Genomic DNA, 12290 nt, shown 5'->3' on the forward strand with positions numbered 1-12290 from the left:
AGGTAGGATTATGTGGGGATGGAGATGAATTTGTGCTATCCACACTTCAGCTGAATGTGGTTTTCAATGAGCAGGGAAAGCAGCATCTCCCTCATTGGATTTACCTGTTTTGCCCACATGCTCTGGCACTTTTGTTGAAGACTGAGGGCCAGCACATGGGATTTCAGGGCACTCTGGTGATTATTCTGCTTACAAGCATTTAAGGGAAACTTCACCAGCATATGAATTTTTCCATGCAGCTTTCTCAAATCGGTTCTGTCCAGAGCATATGGTACAAGCTTTGTTCAGCAGTAACACACCAAAACACACCACCAGTTCTCCACCATGTTCACTTCCCATCTCTCACAGGTAATTAAAATTAATTTCGGTCCTCATTTGTAACTACTTGCTCTCCTATCACTGTTTCATCTTTGTCTCATGCTAATTCTGGGCTTAGCCTTCAGTTTGATTAGGAACATCGGCTTTCTTAATCCTCTCCTAGTCACAAGCAGGTCTGCTTCCTCTTGGTACTGCCCAGGGGGTACTATCTGGATATTTGCCACCTTCCCTCCTCTTGTCTGAAATTAGTTTGAGATTGAATATGGCTGAAATCAGGGGAATTTTTCAACAGGTTTTGCCTCATTCACTCCCAAAACTGTTTCAAAATTCTCTCTATAGAGAGGTATCCACAGACTTCACCCCCACAACCCAAAGCAGCAAAACACCCCAGCAGACACCACCAGGATTATGAGTTCAATGACTGCAGACACCAGAGTTTTATACATGCTAGCTTTTATTGGTATCAAGGCTTGGGGTATTCATATGTGCTTTTAGCAAGCAGTAAGAGTCAGCAGAACATCCTCTCTCACTGTCTCGTAACCACAGAAACGGTATCTGAAAGAAAAAAGTACAATATAAGCACCATGAGTTGTTGAAATTATACAAATTGATTTGGTTTTAAGATCAGACAAAACTGATTTGCCATTTGACACAACAGAACAGAATGGGAACTACAGCTGGCCCTAGGATCTCTGCTTAAAGGTGGTGCTACTGGGCTGTAATCATTTGGCTTTGCTTGAAACTGTTTCCATCTGCCATGTCATCTTCCAAGCGATGGCATTTTAACTATGAGTTTGTATATGGGTTCAAAACGTACTGTGCCTCCTCTTCTAGATACTAAATCATGGGGTGGATAAATTAGCTGATTAAGCAAATGAGGGAGTTTGTTTTAAAAAGCTCAGGAAAATGGGTGAAACTCGGTCAATACATAATACTTCTGTAATCTGAACATCCCAGCCTATTCCACAAAGTCTAGAAAAATCAGTCTTTATTATCATGGTCCTCTTTCCTCAATCATGATCTCAGGGGCCAGCAACAACAATGAAAAACATCTGCTGCTCCAGCCGGCTGTGAATCAGCCGTGCTAACGCAAGCTCACACACAAATAACCAGTCCTCGTGGTCAGTAAGGGCTTGGAAAGAACGATGCCAATAACTCTGCAAGTAATTTTGTCGCCTATCTTCCCAAGGAACTCTCAAGATTTTCACAATGGATATACTTACTCTTTTCCGTCTTCTCCAGACTGTACTACAACTGTTGCAGCTCCTATTTTAGGAAGAGCTGGGTTTATCACGTTGTTGTTCCAGAGGAATTTAACCTTTGTAACTGTTCCAAGTTTAAGTTCTGCATCAATGTAGCCTGTGTAAGTGCTGTCTGGTTTGAGGGTTCCCCTGTGAAAACGAACGGTTTACGGATGTGAGGCATGTTAGGATTTAATATTAATTTAATATTAATCACCACTCCTGTCAACTGAGTGGCTGTGAGTAGACAGCGGAAAAACAATATTTAGCTTATAGCATGGTAACAGAATTATTTCCATTTTTCCAACATAATTGATCCCAAATCAGTGTTCATCAGAAGAAGCGAAGGCCTGAGATGCTACAGTCACACCTCCCAGTGAAGACTCAGTTACAGGGTGATCCCTGTGAAGAAGACAGAGATTGCTACACAGCTAGAGAGTGCCAGAATGCATTCAATACTGGCAGACTTGTCTCATGTGTTTGGATCTCACATGGATGCCTGCAAACTGGGATCAGCTCATAGCAAATACCTGAAGATGTGAAGTCCTTCTTGGAAAGGTGGAAGTGACATAACTGTCACTAAACAAAACCAAAAACATAAAGCCCAAAGCCCACATCTAAACGCCTTCTCCCCAGTTTTCACCATTTCAGATATTTCAGTTGAAACAAACAAGGAAAATACAAATCAACAAGAGCACATGAGGCAAGCTAGCAGCTGGGGCAATGGCTGGACTTGATGATCTTAAGGTCTTTTCAATTTGGGTGATTCTATGATTTAGTGTAAGCAGGTGAAGTTATGAGCAACAAAAAGTAGATTTTTATATAGCAATTCATGGGGTAACTTTAGCAGCTGTGGTGGCAACGTTTTAGAAGCCTGTGAAAGGCAGAAAGATCACAACTCTGCTACCATAGGTCCATCAAGACCTTGGGGGGGACAGCAAACAAGTGACGCTGGATTCTAAGAGTTCAAGATCCTGCCTTCTAACCTTTTCCCTTCAAATCACCAGAGTGAACTGCCTCTGCATTTACACCAGGTTCGAATTTGATCTCTAAAGTAAGACCAATATAAACAGAAATCTGAATTAAATATTCTAGAAGAGAAGTTTCTTTTCTCTCCAATTTTTGACTTACTTGACAATCTGGTGCTGTCTTGTGTTCCCACCGCTTCCATACAGGGCAATGTTTACATATCCTGTCACACCAGTCTTTCCAGAGAGGGTCACAGTTACTTTGTACCTCCAAACTGCAGAGGAGAAATACAGTAAGTTAGATTGTACCCAGGGAGAGGCAGTCTCTAGAATATCAAGTATTGGCATGAACAGCTATTGCTCTGCTGTAAGGTCTGACATCTGTTAACTTTAAAACAGGGCAAAAGGTTTGTTTGCAAGCAGTAGGTAGCAATGGAAGCAATGGAAACTCACGAGCAAAGTCCTTGGCTTCTCCAGTGTTCAGGTAAAGTTTCACGAAGTCACTGTTAATTTTCCCTTTGAACCTGTCTGCATAGTGACCCATATTCGGGCATCCCTCTGCTGGGCATGGGAAACAGCGTCCCTAGCGAAAACAAATACATCCATTAATAAAGTTATCCAGCCAGCCAAGGACTTCTTTTTGACATACCCATTTAGGTGGCCCTGTATCACAGCAACATTTGTTTCTTTTACAGAGCCACGCTGGGTGTAAGCTATCGTAAGTAAACTGGATTTCAGGTGTCTAAATAAGAAAGAGCCACTCTTTTTGATACAGTCCATCCTGAGGCTTTGAGAGGTACTTACCAATTCAAAAACATCATATGAAGCACAAGAATAGCCCAGAAATCCATCAGGGTAGATAATACTGTCAGAGTAATACTTGTAACTCCTCAGGTGATTGCAAGCCACGAAGTCCCGACTTCCTGCAAAAAGATGTTTCCAGGTCAAATCTTTCACTCTGTTACCGTTCAGGAAAGATACTGGCACAGCAATACTGTGTCATTGGGATGCATCAGTCCTCCTCAAAAGCCTCATCATGATTCTTATAGTATCAAGCATAAGGTTTGAAGCTTACTTTTGCAATGAACTGATGCTCTAAGGAATGTCACTGACTCGACAGGTATAAAATGCAGACTTGAAATGCTTTGTGGAGACTGACTGCACAGCTCAGCTTAGACCCTGCTCTCTCCTCACCCTCCCAAACACTTATTCAAGCAATCTGACCAAGGGGCACAACAGAAAGGAGAAGGGCATGAAGCAGGTCTTTTGTAGGCAACAGCAGGATTACCATAACAAAGGGAAACCAAATGAAAATTGTTTAAGAGGGAAGTTCCTGGGCAGTGCTGATTTGCTCCATTCAGCTGAGGACTTCAAAACAAGATTATTATTATTTGGGGGGGGGGGTGCTTAAGGAAGGGAGAATCTTAAAATGAAAATAATGAATATATTGTTTTCCTTTGTGTTGCCATTATTTGCCTGACTTTAGGTCAAAAAGAAGATCATATACAACGCTTTTATTTCTTTGTGCTTTAATTCCCCGTTATTGATAAGGAGTTTACCGCATAACAAAAAAGAAAGAAAGAAAATGTAATGCCTCCAACTGCACTGAATAAAAGCTGGAGGAAAAGGCTGGTTATCACGAATGAGTTTGTGGATTCCCAGAGTTTCAGGTGCTTGCAGCAATGTAAGAAAGAGCTCCGATAAAATAGTGCAAAATCTCTATAGCAGAGCTCTTGTTTTGTTCGTTTTGTTGGTTCTTTTTAGTGTTCTGTGCAGTTTAACTTTCTAAAGGCACGTAAAGATTTTCTAATACTTAGAGCTGTTATCAGAACCGTGTAAACCAACAAAGAACTCTATTTGAGAACCAAGTGCCAATCTTTTTTTAGTGCACTATAAACAGACACAATGACATTGCTTTAATGCAACTCAGATTGAAAGGTAATCAAAAGCTAATTAATTGCTCTATCTCAGAAGGGCTGCAGCTGAAGATAGCCCATCAGGAGGAGCTGTGAGCATCATTGTCCTACTCCACCCAGTATTGCTGCTGGGCAATTGCATAGAAACAAAGTTAATTATATTGTTATAGACCCTTCAAAACTCTTGGCACGGTTTCCTTAACTTGTTTCTGCTGTTGGATACTTCAGAGGAGGCAGATTTTCCAGAGGCAAAACCCTTTGTCTTGTTTATTTTTTAATGAGCTCTGGAAAATAGCGTGGTTTAAGCATATGAAGAATTTCACTGCACTCTGCAGCTGCCACTGCTGCTGGGCACACCAAAAGCTAATGCAACACACCTGAACTAAGGAAAGTTAAGTACTGAAATAGTGAGGGGTGATCTATCCCCGAGTTTGTAATGTAATCAATGCTTACCTTCCCAGATGCCATCGAGATCTACGATCTGTGACACAGCGTTCTTTCCACATCCAGGCATTTCCACTCCTCCGTTTGGATAGAAGTCAAGATGTCCAATAGCTGGGCTCATGCCAAAACCTGGAGCATTTAAAGTAGGGGTAAGCATATTTTCAGTCAATACTGTTACGTACCCATAGCTGAACTTTGCTGGTGCTTGATATTTTAGGATGTGAGGTGTTAGTGACCAGTATGGTGTACTTGTTCAACGTCTGCGGCACAGCACAAGTGGGTCTTGATGAATGATTAGGATACTGAAGTGCCACATGGCATAAATAATGATTATAAATAATAATGATTATAGTATTGTTCAATACTCACCTAAGTAGGGGATTGTGGGAGCTGTATCTGTGTGGATAACATCAACAAACTCGGCATCAGTTTTATCCAGTCTGACTTCAATGGGAGTCCCTTGGAAGTAAGGCTGAGCAGGGTCCAGTCCTGAAAGGAAAAAACTTGTTATGTACAGATAAAGAGATAGAGGTGCATTGTTCCGTAGAATGCTATGCTTGTATATAATGAATCATCACATATATAGTGGTCTGTGGTTCCTTATATCTAAGTAGTATAGTATATAGAAGACCATGTTGTCTGCTCTCTCTTATCAAGTGGCTTTTCTCCCAAGAAGCAGAAAGGGTTACTTGTGTGAAGCCTATTAGATTTTACTGATTTACACCAATGTTGAATTCCAGTACTTGGAAAGAACAAGGATTGGTTTGACCACAAGTTTGGCTCCTAAAACCTCTTAAGTTTTTCTCTCTGGGAGAGTATTGGAGGTTTTACAATACTTGAAATGGCATCTCTGCTTTGAGAGGTTGATGGTATACCTTATTTAAAAATGAACTCATAATGCAATAAATATTCCTATCTCTGCATCTACTATTAAGAAAAGAAATGAAACTTCAGATATTTTGCTGGGGGGGGGGGAAGAATAATTACTAATAATGTACTCTACTAGGTGAAAATTTATGTAGACACAGCAAAGCAAGGTGAGAATGGGTGATGTATCAGGACGGTTAAGGTTAGCCTACTGCTTCTGAAATATCAGGTTTAATCCATCCTTTTCTGGAAAATGATATTTGTTAGCAGTACAAAACTAACTGCTCACTGTTGTGCCGCTTATAACACGCTTTGGAGGGACCTGCAAGCAGTGGGTGTTTTGTATCAGCTGTGCTGCTATATAACAGGCTAAATCAAGCTCTGTAGAGGTTGCCAGAAGCGTTAATGTGTGTCAGCAAGTCAGCTGATGTATTGCAGGAGTCTTCTGGCTCTGTTAGCTGTATGGAGCCTTTCCTTTGCTGTGTAAATATATGCAAGCAAGATAATTGTCACACTGACTGCTTTCCAACCCTTACCAGAGAACCACTCCTTCCTCAGTGTACAGTGAGAAGAGGCTAAGTTCTACAAGGTCCAAATTGCCCTTTACTAAACTACAGCCCACAGTCAGATACGATAGTAAGAGAGAATGAACAGCAACATCTTATTTAAGCAATGGTGTCTTTAGTAGGAGTTGTGACTTAAGTCACTGACTTACCAGTAATTCTTCCAATTCCTGGACGCCTCTTGCCAGCTTCGCCTGCCACATGTGCTCCAAGGCTGTGACCAATAATGTGAACATTGGCTGGAGAGTATCCGAATGTGTCCTGGGGAAATAGAATATAAAAGGTTACTAGCTCTGTTTTCATCAGCAACAGGGAGGAGTAAAAAGGTGCTGAAAGACTACTTTCAATTTGACTATAGACTTGGGAGCTGTAGGATTTCAGCATCTGTCTGTCAGTTTCGGTACAATACATCACTTTTTCAAAAGCCTTATTCAGATGCTGGTCTCATTTGGAGGCTGATAAAACTTCAGAGAACTCTGTTAACAGAGTCCTGAGAGGCTCTGTATTCGTTTTATATTCTAGACCCATTATTAATAACAGGGAGGTCATCTGGCTTGGAAGGCTCAGCCAGGCAGGCACTCTAAGTTAGACATGGCAGGTCAAGCACCATGTGAAATATGGGTCAGAGCACTCCTCGACCTGGCATACTATCTACTGAAGCATGTTATAGTTCTTGTATGGGCCGTGTGTGTTGAGAGCACCTTGATTAAAAGAAGGTGCCAAACCAAGCATCATTTCCTGTGTGAAGCTGTCTGAAAAAGGGGTCATGTGCACAGTGTCTAAACCTACAGAAGGTGCCACAAGGACTTCCCCCTGAGGTGGCTGAGTGGATCCTCTTTGTTGCTCATGGAGAGCAGTTGTTCTCCAACCTACTTGGTTGGTTTTGTCTCCCTGAAGAGGCAGTTTGCTGTGTCTGTTATCTCTGCATGTTTAAAATTACCCAACAACACTTCACATCTGTGGAAGAACTGTCTGCTGTACCATAGGGGTAGCTTGTAGAGTTTCATATCCCTAAGTTGGCTAAACCCTGCTATTTGCTGCGTAGTTCTCTAACTTTACAAAGAGGGGTTTAGCGCAACTCTTAAAATGATCGCTGAGTAGCAGAAAATGTTCCCTGCTGGTTATGTTCAGATTCATAAAAGATCCTGAATCATATTTCTTTCCAATCAGCATTATCTACAGCTTTATAACCAGGATTTTCTTACCATAAGGGTGTTCACAAAGTAAGCTATTTCAGCACCCACAACACGGACATTGTTTGATGCCTGGGTGTACTGACATCTTGAGCCTTTCTTCCAGTCAATGCAGATGCAGTTCACATCTTCCACAGTGAGCATCCTCTGTTTTGTAAAACAAAAGGAGAAAACAAAGCTCCCCACAGTAAATACAGTCTAGAATTGATTCACGATGCTCATAACAGCTCCACTCATAAATGTTGCATGAATTTGTATGAGAACGTTTGAAGAACCTATACCTTAGCATATGTACATGGTCATGCCTTCTCTCAGCCATATGTGTGCTCAGACCACACTGAAAGAGGATGGTATGCTGCAGTAATGACCACACCATCGTTTCAAATACCCATAGCAGTATTTGTTGCAGAAGGGAAAACAATATCAATACAATACTGACCCTTTCAATTTTTTATGTTAATCAAACTTTAAATTAACACTAAAAATGAGAAATGAGCTCTACTCATGTCCTGATTCACTGAAGTGATTTAAAAGTAATTTAATCGGAACTTACATATTTATGACAAAAAAGCTAGAGTATTTTCCTGATACAAATTTGTAAGAAAAATGCATTTGTTGTAAGAGGGTGCATAAATTGCTGATGTCACTAAATATTCATTTCAGATTCATGGCTATATTTGGGAATATATATGCACAGGCAGATACTTCATTGTCTGCCACAGAATCTGAAGCTTTGCTTTTCTCCTCTGAGCTGGATAGCTTGGCTAAATGTATTTTGCTTTAGTAGCTTTCGTATATTCATTCTTTGCTTTATGGTCAGATACTATAAGGCATCCAAAACACTTTACAAGTGGCAAAGAACAAAAAAGAAAATAAAGTGTCTATGGCTATGTTAGAAGTGGTAAAAATAAAAACGCAGGTAGGATTATTGCTTAATGGGAAGGAAGGTAAGTAACAGATGTACATAAGAGGCGGATGTATTCACAATCCCATTTGCTCTGCTCTTTTCTTAAAAGATTTACAGACCATATTTTTAATAAAGTTGGAGTGTTGTGATAAAACACAGGCCACATTAACAGAGAGAGAATGGGAAGACATATCCTGTGCCTCTTAGTACATCCTCATGAAAATTTATCATATGGAATTAAGGGATTAGCTGAAGCAAAATATGAGCTATCCGGTAGCTTGTGAGGTTCTGAAAAAAAATCTGGTTTAAGAGTGAGAAACAGGAGAATGGGATTTGAAAAAACATCACTCTGCTTCTGATACTTTGAAAAAGTTAACTAACAAATCCAACAATGACACCTCAATGTTCACAAAGTGGTAATCAATGGAGATTGTCTTTTTCAATTACAAACTCTCAGATTTATTTTCTTTGCCCCTGTGTCAAAGAGAAGCAGATAACAGGGATGCAATAAAGTGAAATACCTTTCAGTGGACTTTCACATTGTTTCTCAGAGTGTTCTTATAAATAAAATAGGAATATGGAATTTAAACAAAGCTGTAGTTGTGTGAATAGTTAGTTGAAAAGTCTGATCTGAAAACTGTCATGTGCCATCAACTGCTGTTTTGCTCTGTGCTGTATGACTGGTACCTTTCATTAGCTGAAGCTGCAATAGAAAGCATGTTCACAGGATTTGAGAAGACCGCCAGAAAAGAGCTTGTTGAGAAGACCACAGGAAGTGCAGCTTGGTATGGGGACAGGATTAAGAAATAACTTGGGGAATCAGCACAGAAATCAATAAAGCAGAGAGCTTCTCCTCAAGATGTGGATATACGTATTAGAGATGCAAATGATTTGAAAATGATTCTTTTTTTCTGCCCTTATCATTAGAAGTACCATGAGACAAATTGATTCAAAATAGAGATAAAGACAGTTTATAGGAACGTTTTTATAAATGGCAACTAAGGAACTTTATGGTACTTACCTTGCACATGTCTGACAGCCAGTTTTCTTCTCCATGGTCTATGAAACCGTGGACAATGAACCTAGTTAACCTGCTTGTTTTAAAGTTGGAGTAGCTAATGGAGGAATCAACTGCAGAGATCTCCTGTTGTAGATATTAAATGAACAAACATTTATATCTGCTTTCTGTAATTAGTTTATCAAAATTGCAAAGACCTGGACTATGCTTTATATGTACGCTGTTATGCAATGTTAAACTCATTTGTAAGCGTTCACATGACTATGGCTTAAGGTCTGTACTTCTATTCAGAGCAAGTTTTGACACATATCTTAGAGCAGCCAAGACTTTACTTTGAATGTGTCATCTTTTGATCTGTGGAAAAGCATTACCCAATCATTAAGACATGCACAGTTTCTCACCACTTCCTGGTGGGCATACAGAAAACATGGGCTATGCTGCTCTGTGAGGGCTGGAGGAGCATGAGAGTTCTGCTCTAGAGGCCCTGCTATGGAGCTGAATAAGGCTGTCTCTTGAATAAAATGAAGGTTTCCAACACTTCCCAGGAGCACAGCTGGGGTGGGTGTTTATTTACTCTTTTTGTATGTGATTTATTAATGGTTAAACCGCAATAGTTCTTACTTGATAGCTATCAGGATTTTCTCTTGTGTAGAGGAGGAAGCGAGCATTTATCTGTTCTGGACTCCAGGGTAACTTATGGATTGGTCTTTCTGTAGTTCCAGACCATGGCATACTGTCTGAGAAACATCCCAGCCTATCATAGCAGACTTCTGAACCTGTAGCACACAGATCAGATCCGTAATATAAGAATGAGCAAAGAAGTGGAGCGGGCTAGTTATACCTCATATCATCTCTTTCCTGGAGATCTCTCAGTTACTTGAACACCCTATGGTTTACAGAGAGCAAAGACCAGTAGCTGTTCTCTCTCAGATCGTCAACACCTACAGTTTATCCCAAGGAAAGAAGCTGCCCTATTGCTCATCAAAAGTATTCAGTGCAGTTCCCCCGTGGGTATCCTATAGCATACTTTAGGTATCTTTTCGCAGCTGTTGTTTTGCCTAAAACAGAGAGAGCTGATGAGCTTCTCCTATTAAGAAGCCAAAATACTGCCAATAATCAGCAATATCTTGAAACTGTTCTCAATGGCTGACTGCACTCTACATGGGAAGTTTTACAGTATACAAGCTGGTGGCTTCTGCTGAATATAGCGCTAGACCATCATTAGACTTCCTCCACCCAATGCCCCCAGCTTTTTCTCCATTTTCATCACTAAAGAGGAGGACAAAACCCAACTTCCTAGCCTTGTTAGAGCAATAGCTTTGCTCTGAGATAGAAAACATCACCATTTCTTGCACGCTCCTAGGGCAGGATTTCCAGTGTGGAGAAAAGGAAATACAACACTCACACACTCATCTCGCCATTCTTGCGTAGGAAAGTCACCCATGTAACCTCAATCGGCAAGTTTTAAGGCAAGCTTGGCAAGTTTTTGTAGTGTAGAATGACATCTCACAAAATACAGCAGCATAGAAAGGCTACAGAAATAATAACCCCATATACTTACCTTCTGCTGCGCTGAGCAGGCATAGTGCAAGTATCCAAATCCCAAGCATCTAGAACAGTAAAAGAAGAAGCAGGTAGTATGTGCTAACCTGCTTGATTCGGAAGTGCGCTTATCTCTCTGCTGAATTTTCTCAAGGGTTCTGTGTCTGTCTTCTCTGCAACATATATATATAACTGCCATGTATGAGCATTATGTTTGCTTGCTCTGCTAGAGATTTTGAGGCTTCTAAATCTATTAAAGCATAGCTTAAATCTAGTGTGACTTTTTCCCAGTGAAGCTATGCTTCCCATTGAAAATATAGTAGTTATGTTAAAACTAGCCTAAGGATGCCTATGTGAGCTGCCGTCTCCTTTATGCTTCTGTGCCTTGGGAAGCCGTATACCTGACAAGGTAGAAGAAATCCCCCAAATCCCGAAGTACTTACGATGCCTCTTGGAAATTCCATGCACTGGTGTGTGCTTCATGCACTCTGCGTGTGTTTTTTATAGTCTGCTTTATCCTTGGAAATGTTTCCAGAAAGATAGGAATATTTGTTTCAGATTATGGTTTATTGATAACTGGTAAATAACTCTAATGGCTGTTTTCTCTGTAAAATTCCAAAATCCATGGGCATAGGTTGCTTGAGTTGGTGTGCTGGAGCCCAGAATAGGATTGGAGCTCCAGAGACAGGGCAGTTCCCAGTCAGCAACACATCAGGAGTGGGACACTAAAGAGAATTAGGTGGATCTTTGTGTCATGGATTTAGGGCCTTGTTTTGGCTGGGAAGGCTTTTGGTTTTAGTATTGGGATGTAGGGGGTCTCCTGGGGAATTTAATAGGGAACAACACTGAGTTCCCACCCTTGCCCTGCAACAAGTGACTTTGTATGTGGAATGCCCCTGTGCTTCTGGGTCTTTTATTCCCATTTCTCCACATCCACTCCATTTGGCAAAGCTTTATCCCTTTAAGAAAACTACTTAGTGGGCCTGGCAGTCTCTCCATAGTGAAAAAGCCAGACCCTCCTCTGGTGTCCCTTTCATTTCCTTCTTGAACTAAGTAGATGTAGAAGAATGATTGTCTACCCCTTTGGATCCTTTCTATACTGCCCATGTAACCCAAGTTCTGAGAAAACCTTTCTCTTCGTGATTAACTGAGCGTAAGCATGCTGGAAATACACACAAATAACATTCAAAGTTACTCCAGACACTGTGACATGGCCACTTTGTATAGGGATGCTGCAGAGCTCAGTATGGTGTTCTGCTAGAGACCTCAACTAAAGGGTGAAAAATGGGCTGTGCAGAGGAACAGGACTAGAC

The 12290-nt window shown here is 40.8% G+C and overlaps 1 protein-coding gene across 1 annotated transcript; it reads right to left on the reverse strand.

Moving 5' to 3' along the window:
• Nucleotides 1-754: 754 nt before the first annotated feature.
• Nucleotides 755-11135, reverse strand: LOC133272054 (pancreatic triacylglycerol lipase-like). The gene is made up of 12 exons (XM_061458660.1): nt 10997-11135; nt 10057-10211; nt 9439-9561; nt 7523-7657; nt 6470-6578; nt 5257-5376; nt 4897-5016; nt 3332-3450; nt 2981-3110; nt 2691-2802; nt 1542-1709; nt 755-873 (listed from the first exon to the last, which is right to left on the reverse strand). Exons 1-12 carry the CDS (start codon nt 11043-11045, stop codon nt 810-812), a joined length of 1404 nt encoding a protein of 467 aa, XP_061314644.1. The 5' UTR covers nt 11046-11135; the 3' UTR covers nt 755-809.
• Nucleotides 11136-12290: the final 1155 nt, after the last annotated feature.

The sequence above is a fragment of the Pezoporus flaviventris genome, unplaced genomic scaffold (assembly GCF_033815535.1).
Source record: "Pezoporus flaviventris isolate CSIRO_AGI_PZ_B2104156 unplaced genomic scaffold, CSIRO_AGI_Pfla_v1 ptg000029l, whole genome shotgun sequence".
In the NCBI taxonomy this organism is placed as follows: Eukaryota; Metazoa; Chordata; class Aves; order Psittaciformes; family Psittacidae; genus Pezoporus; species Pezoporus flaviventris.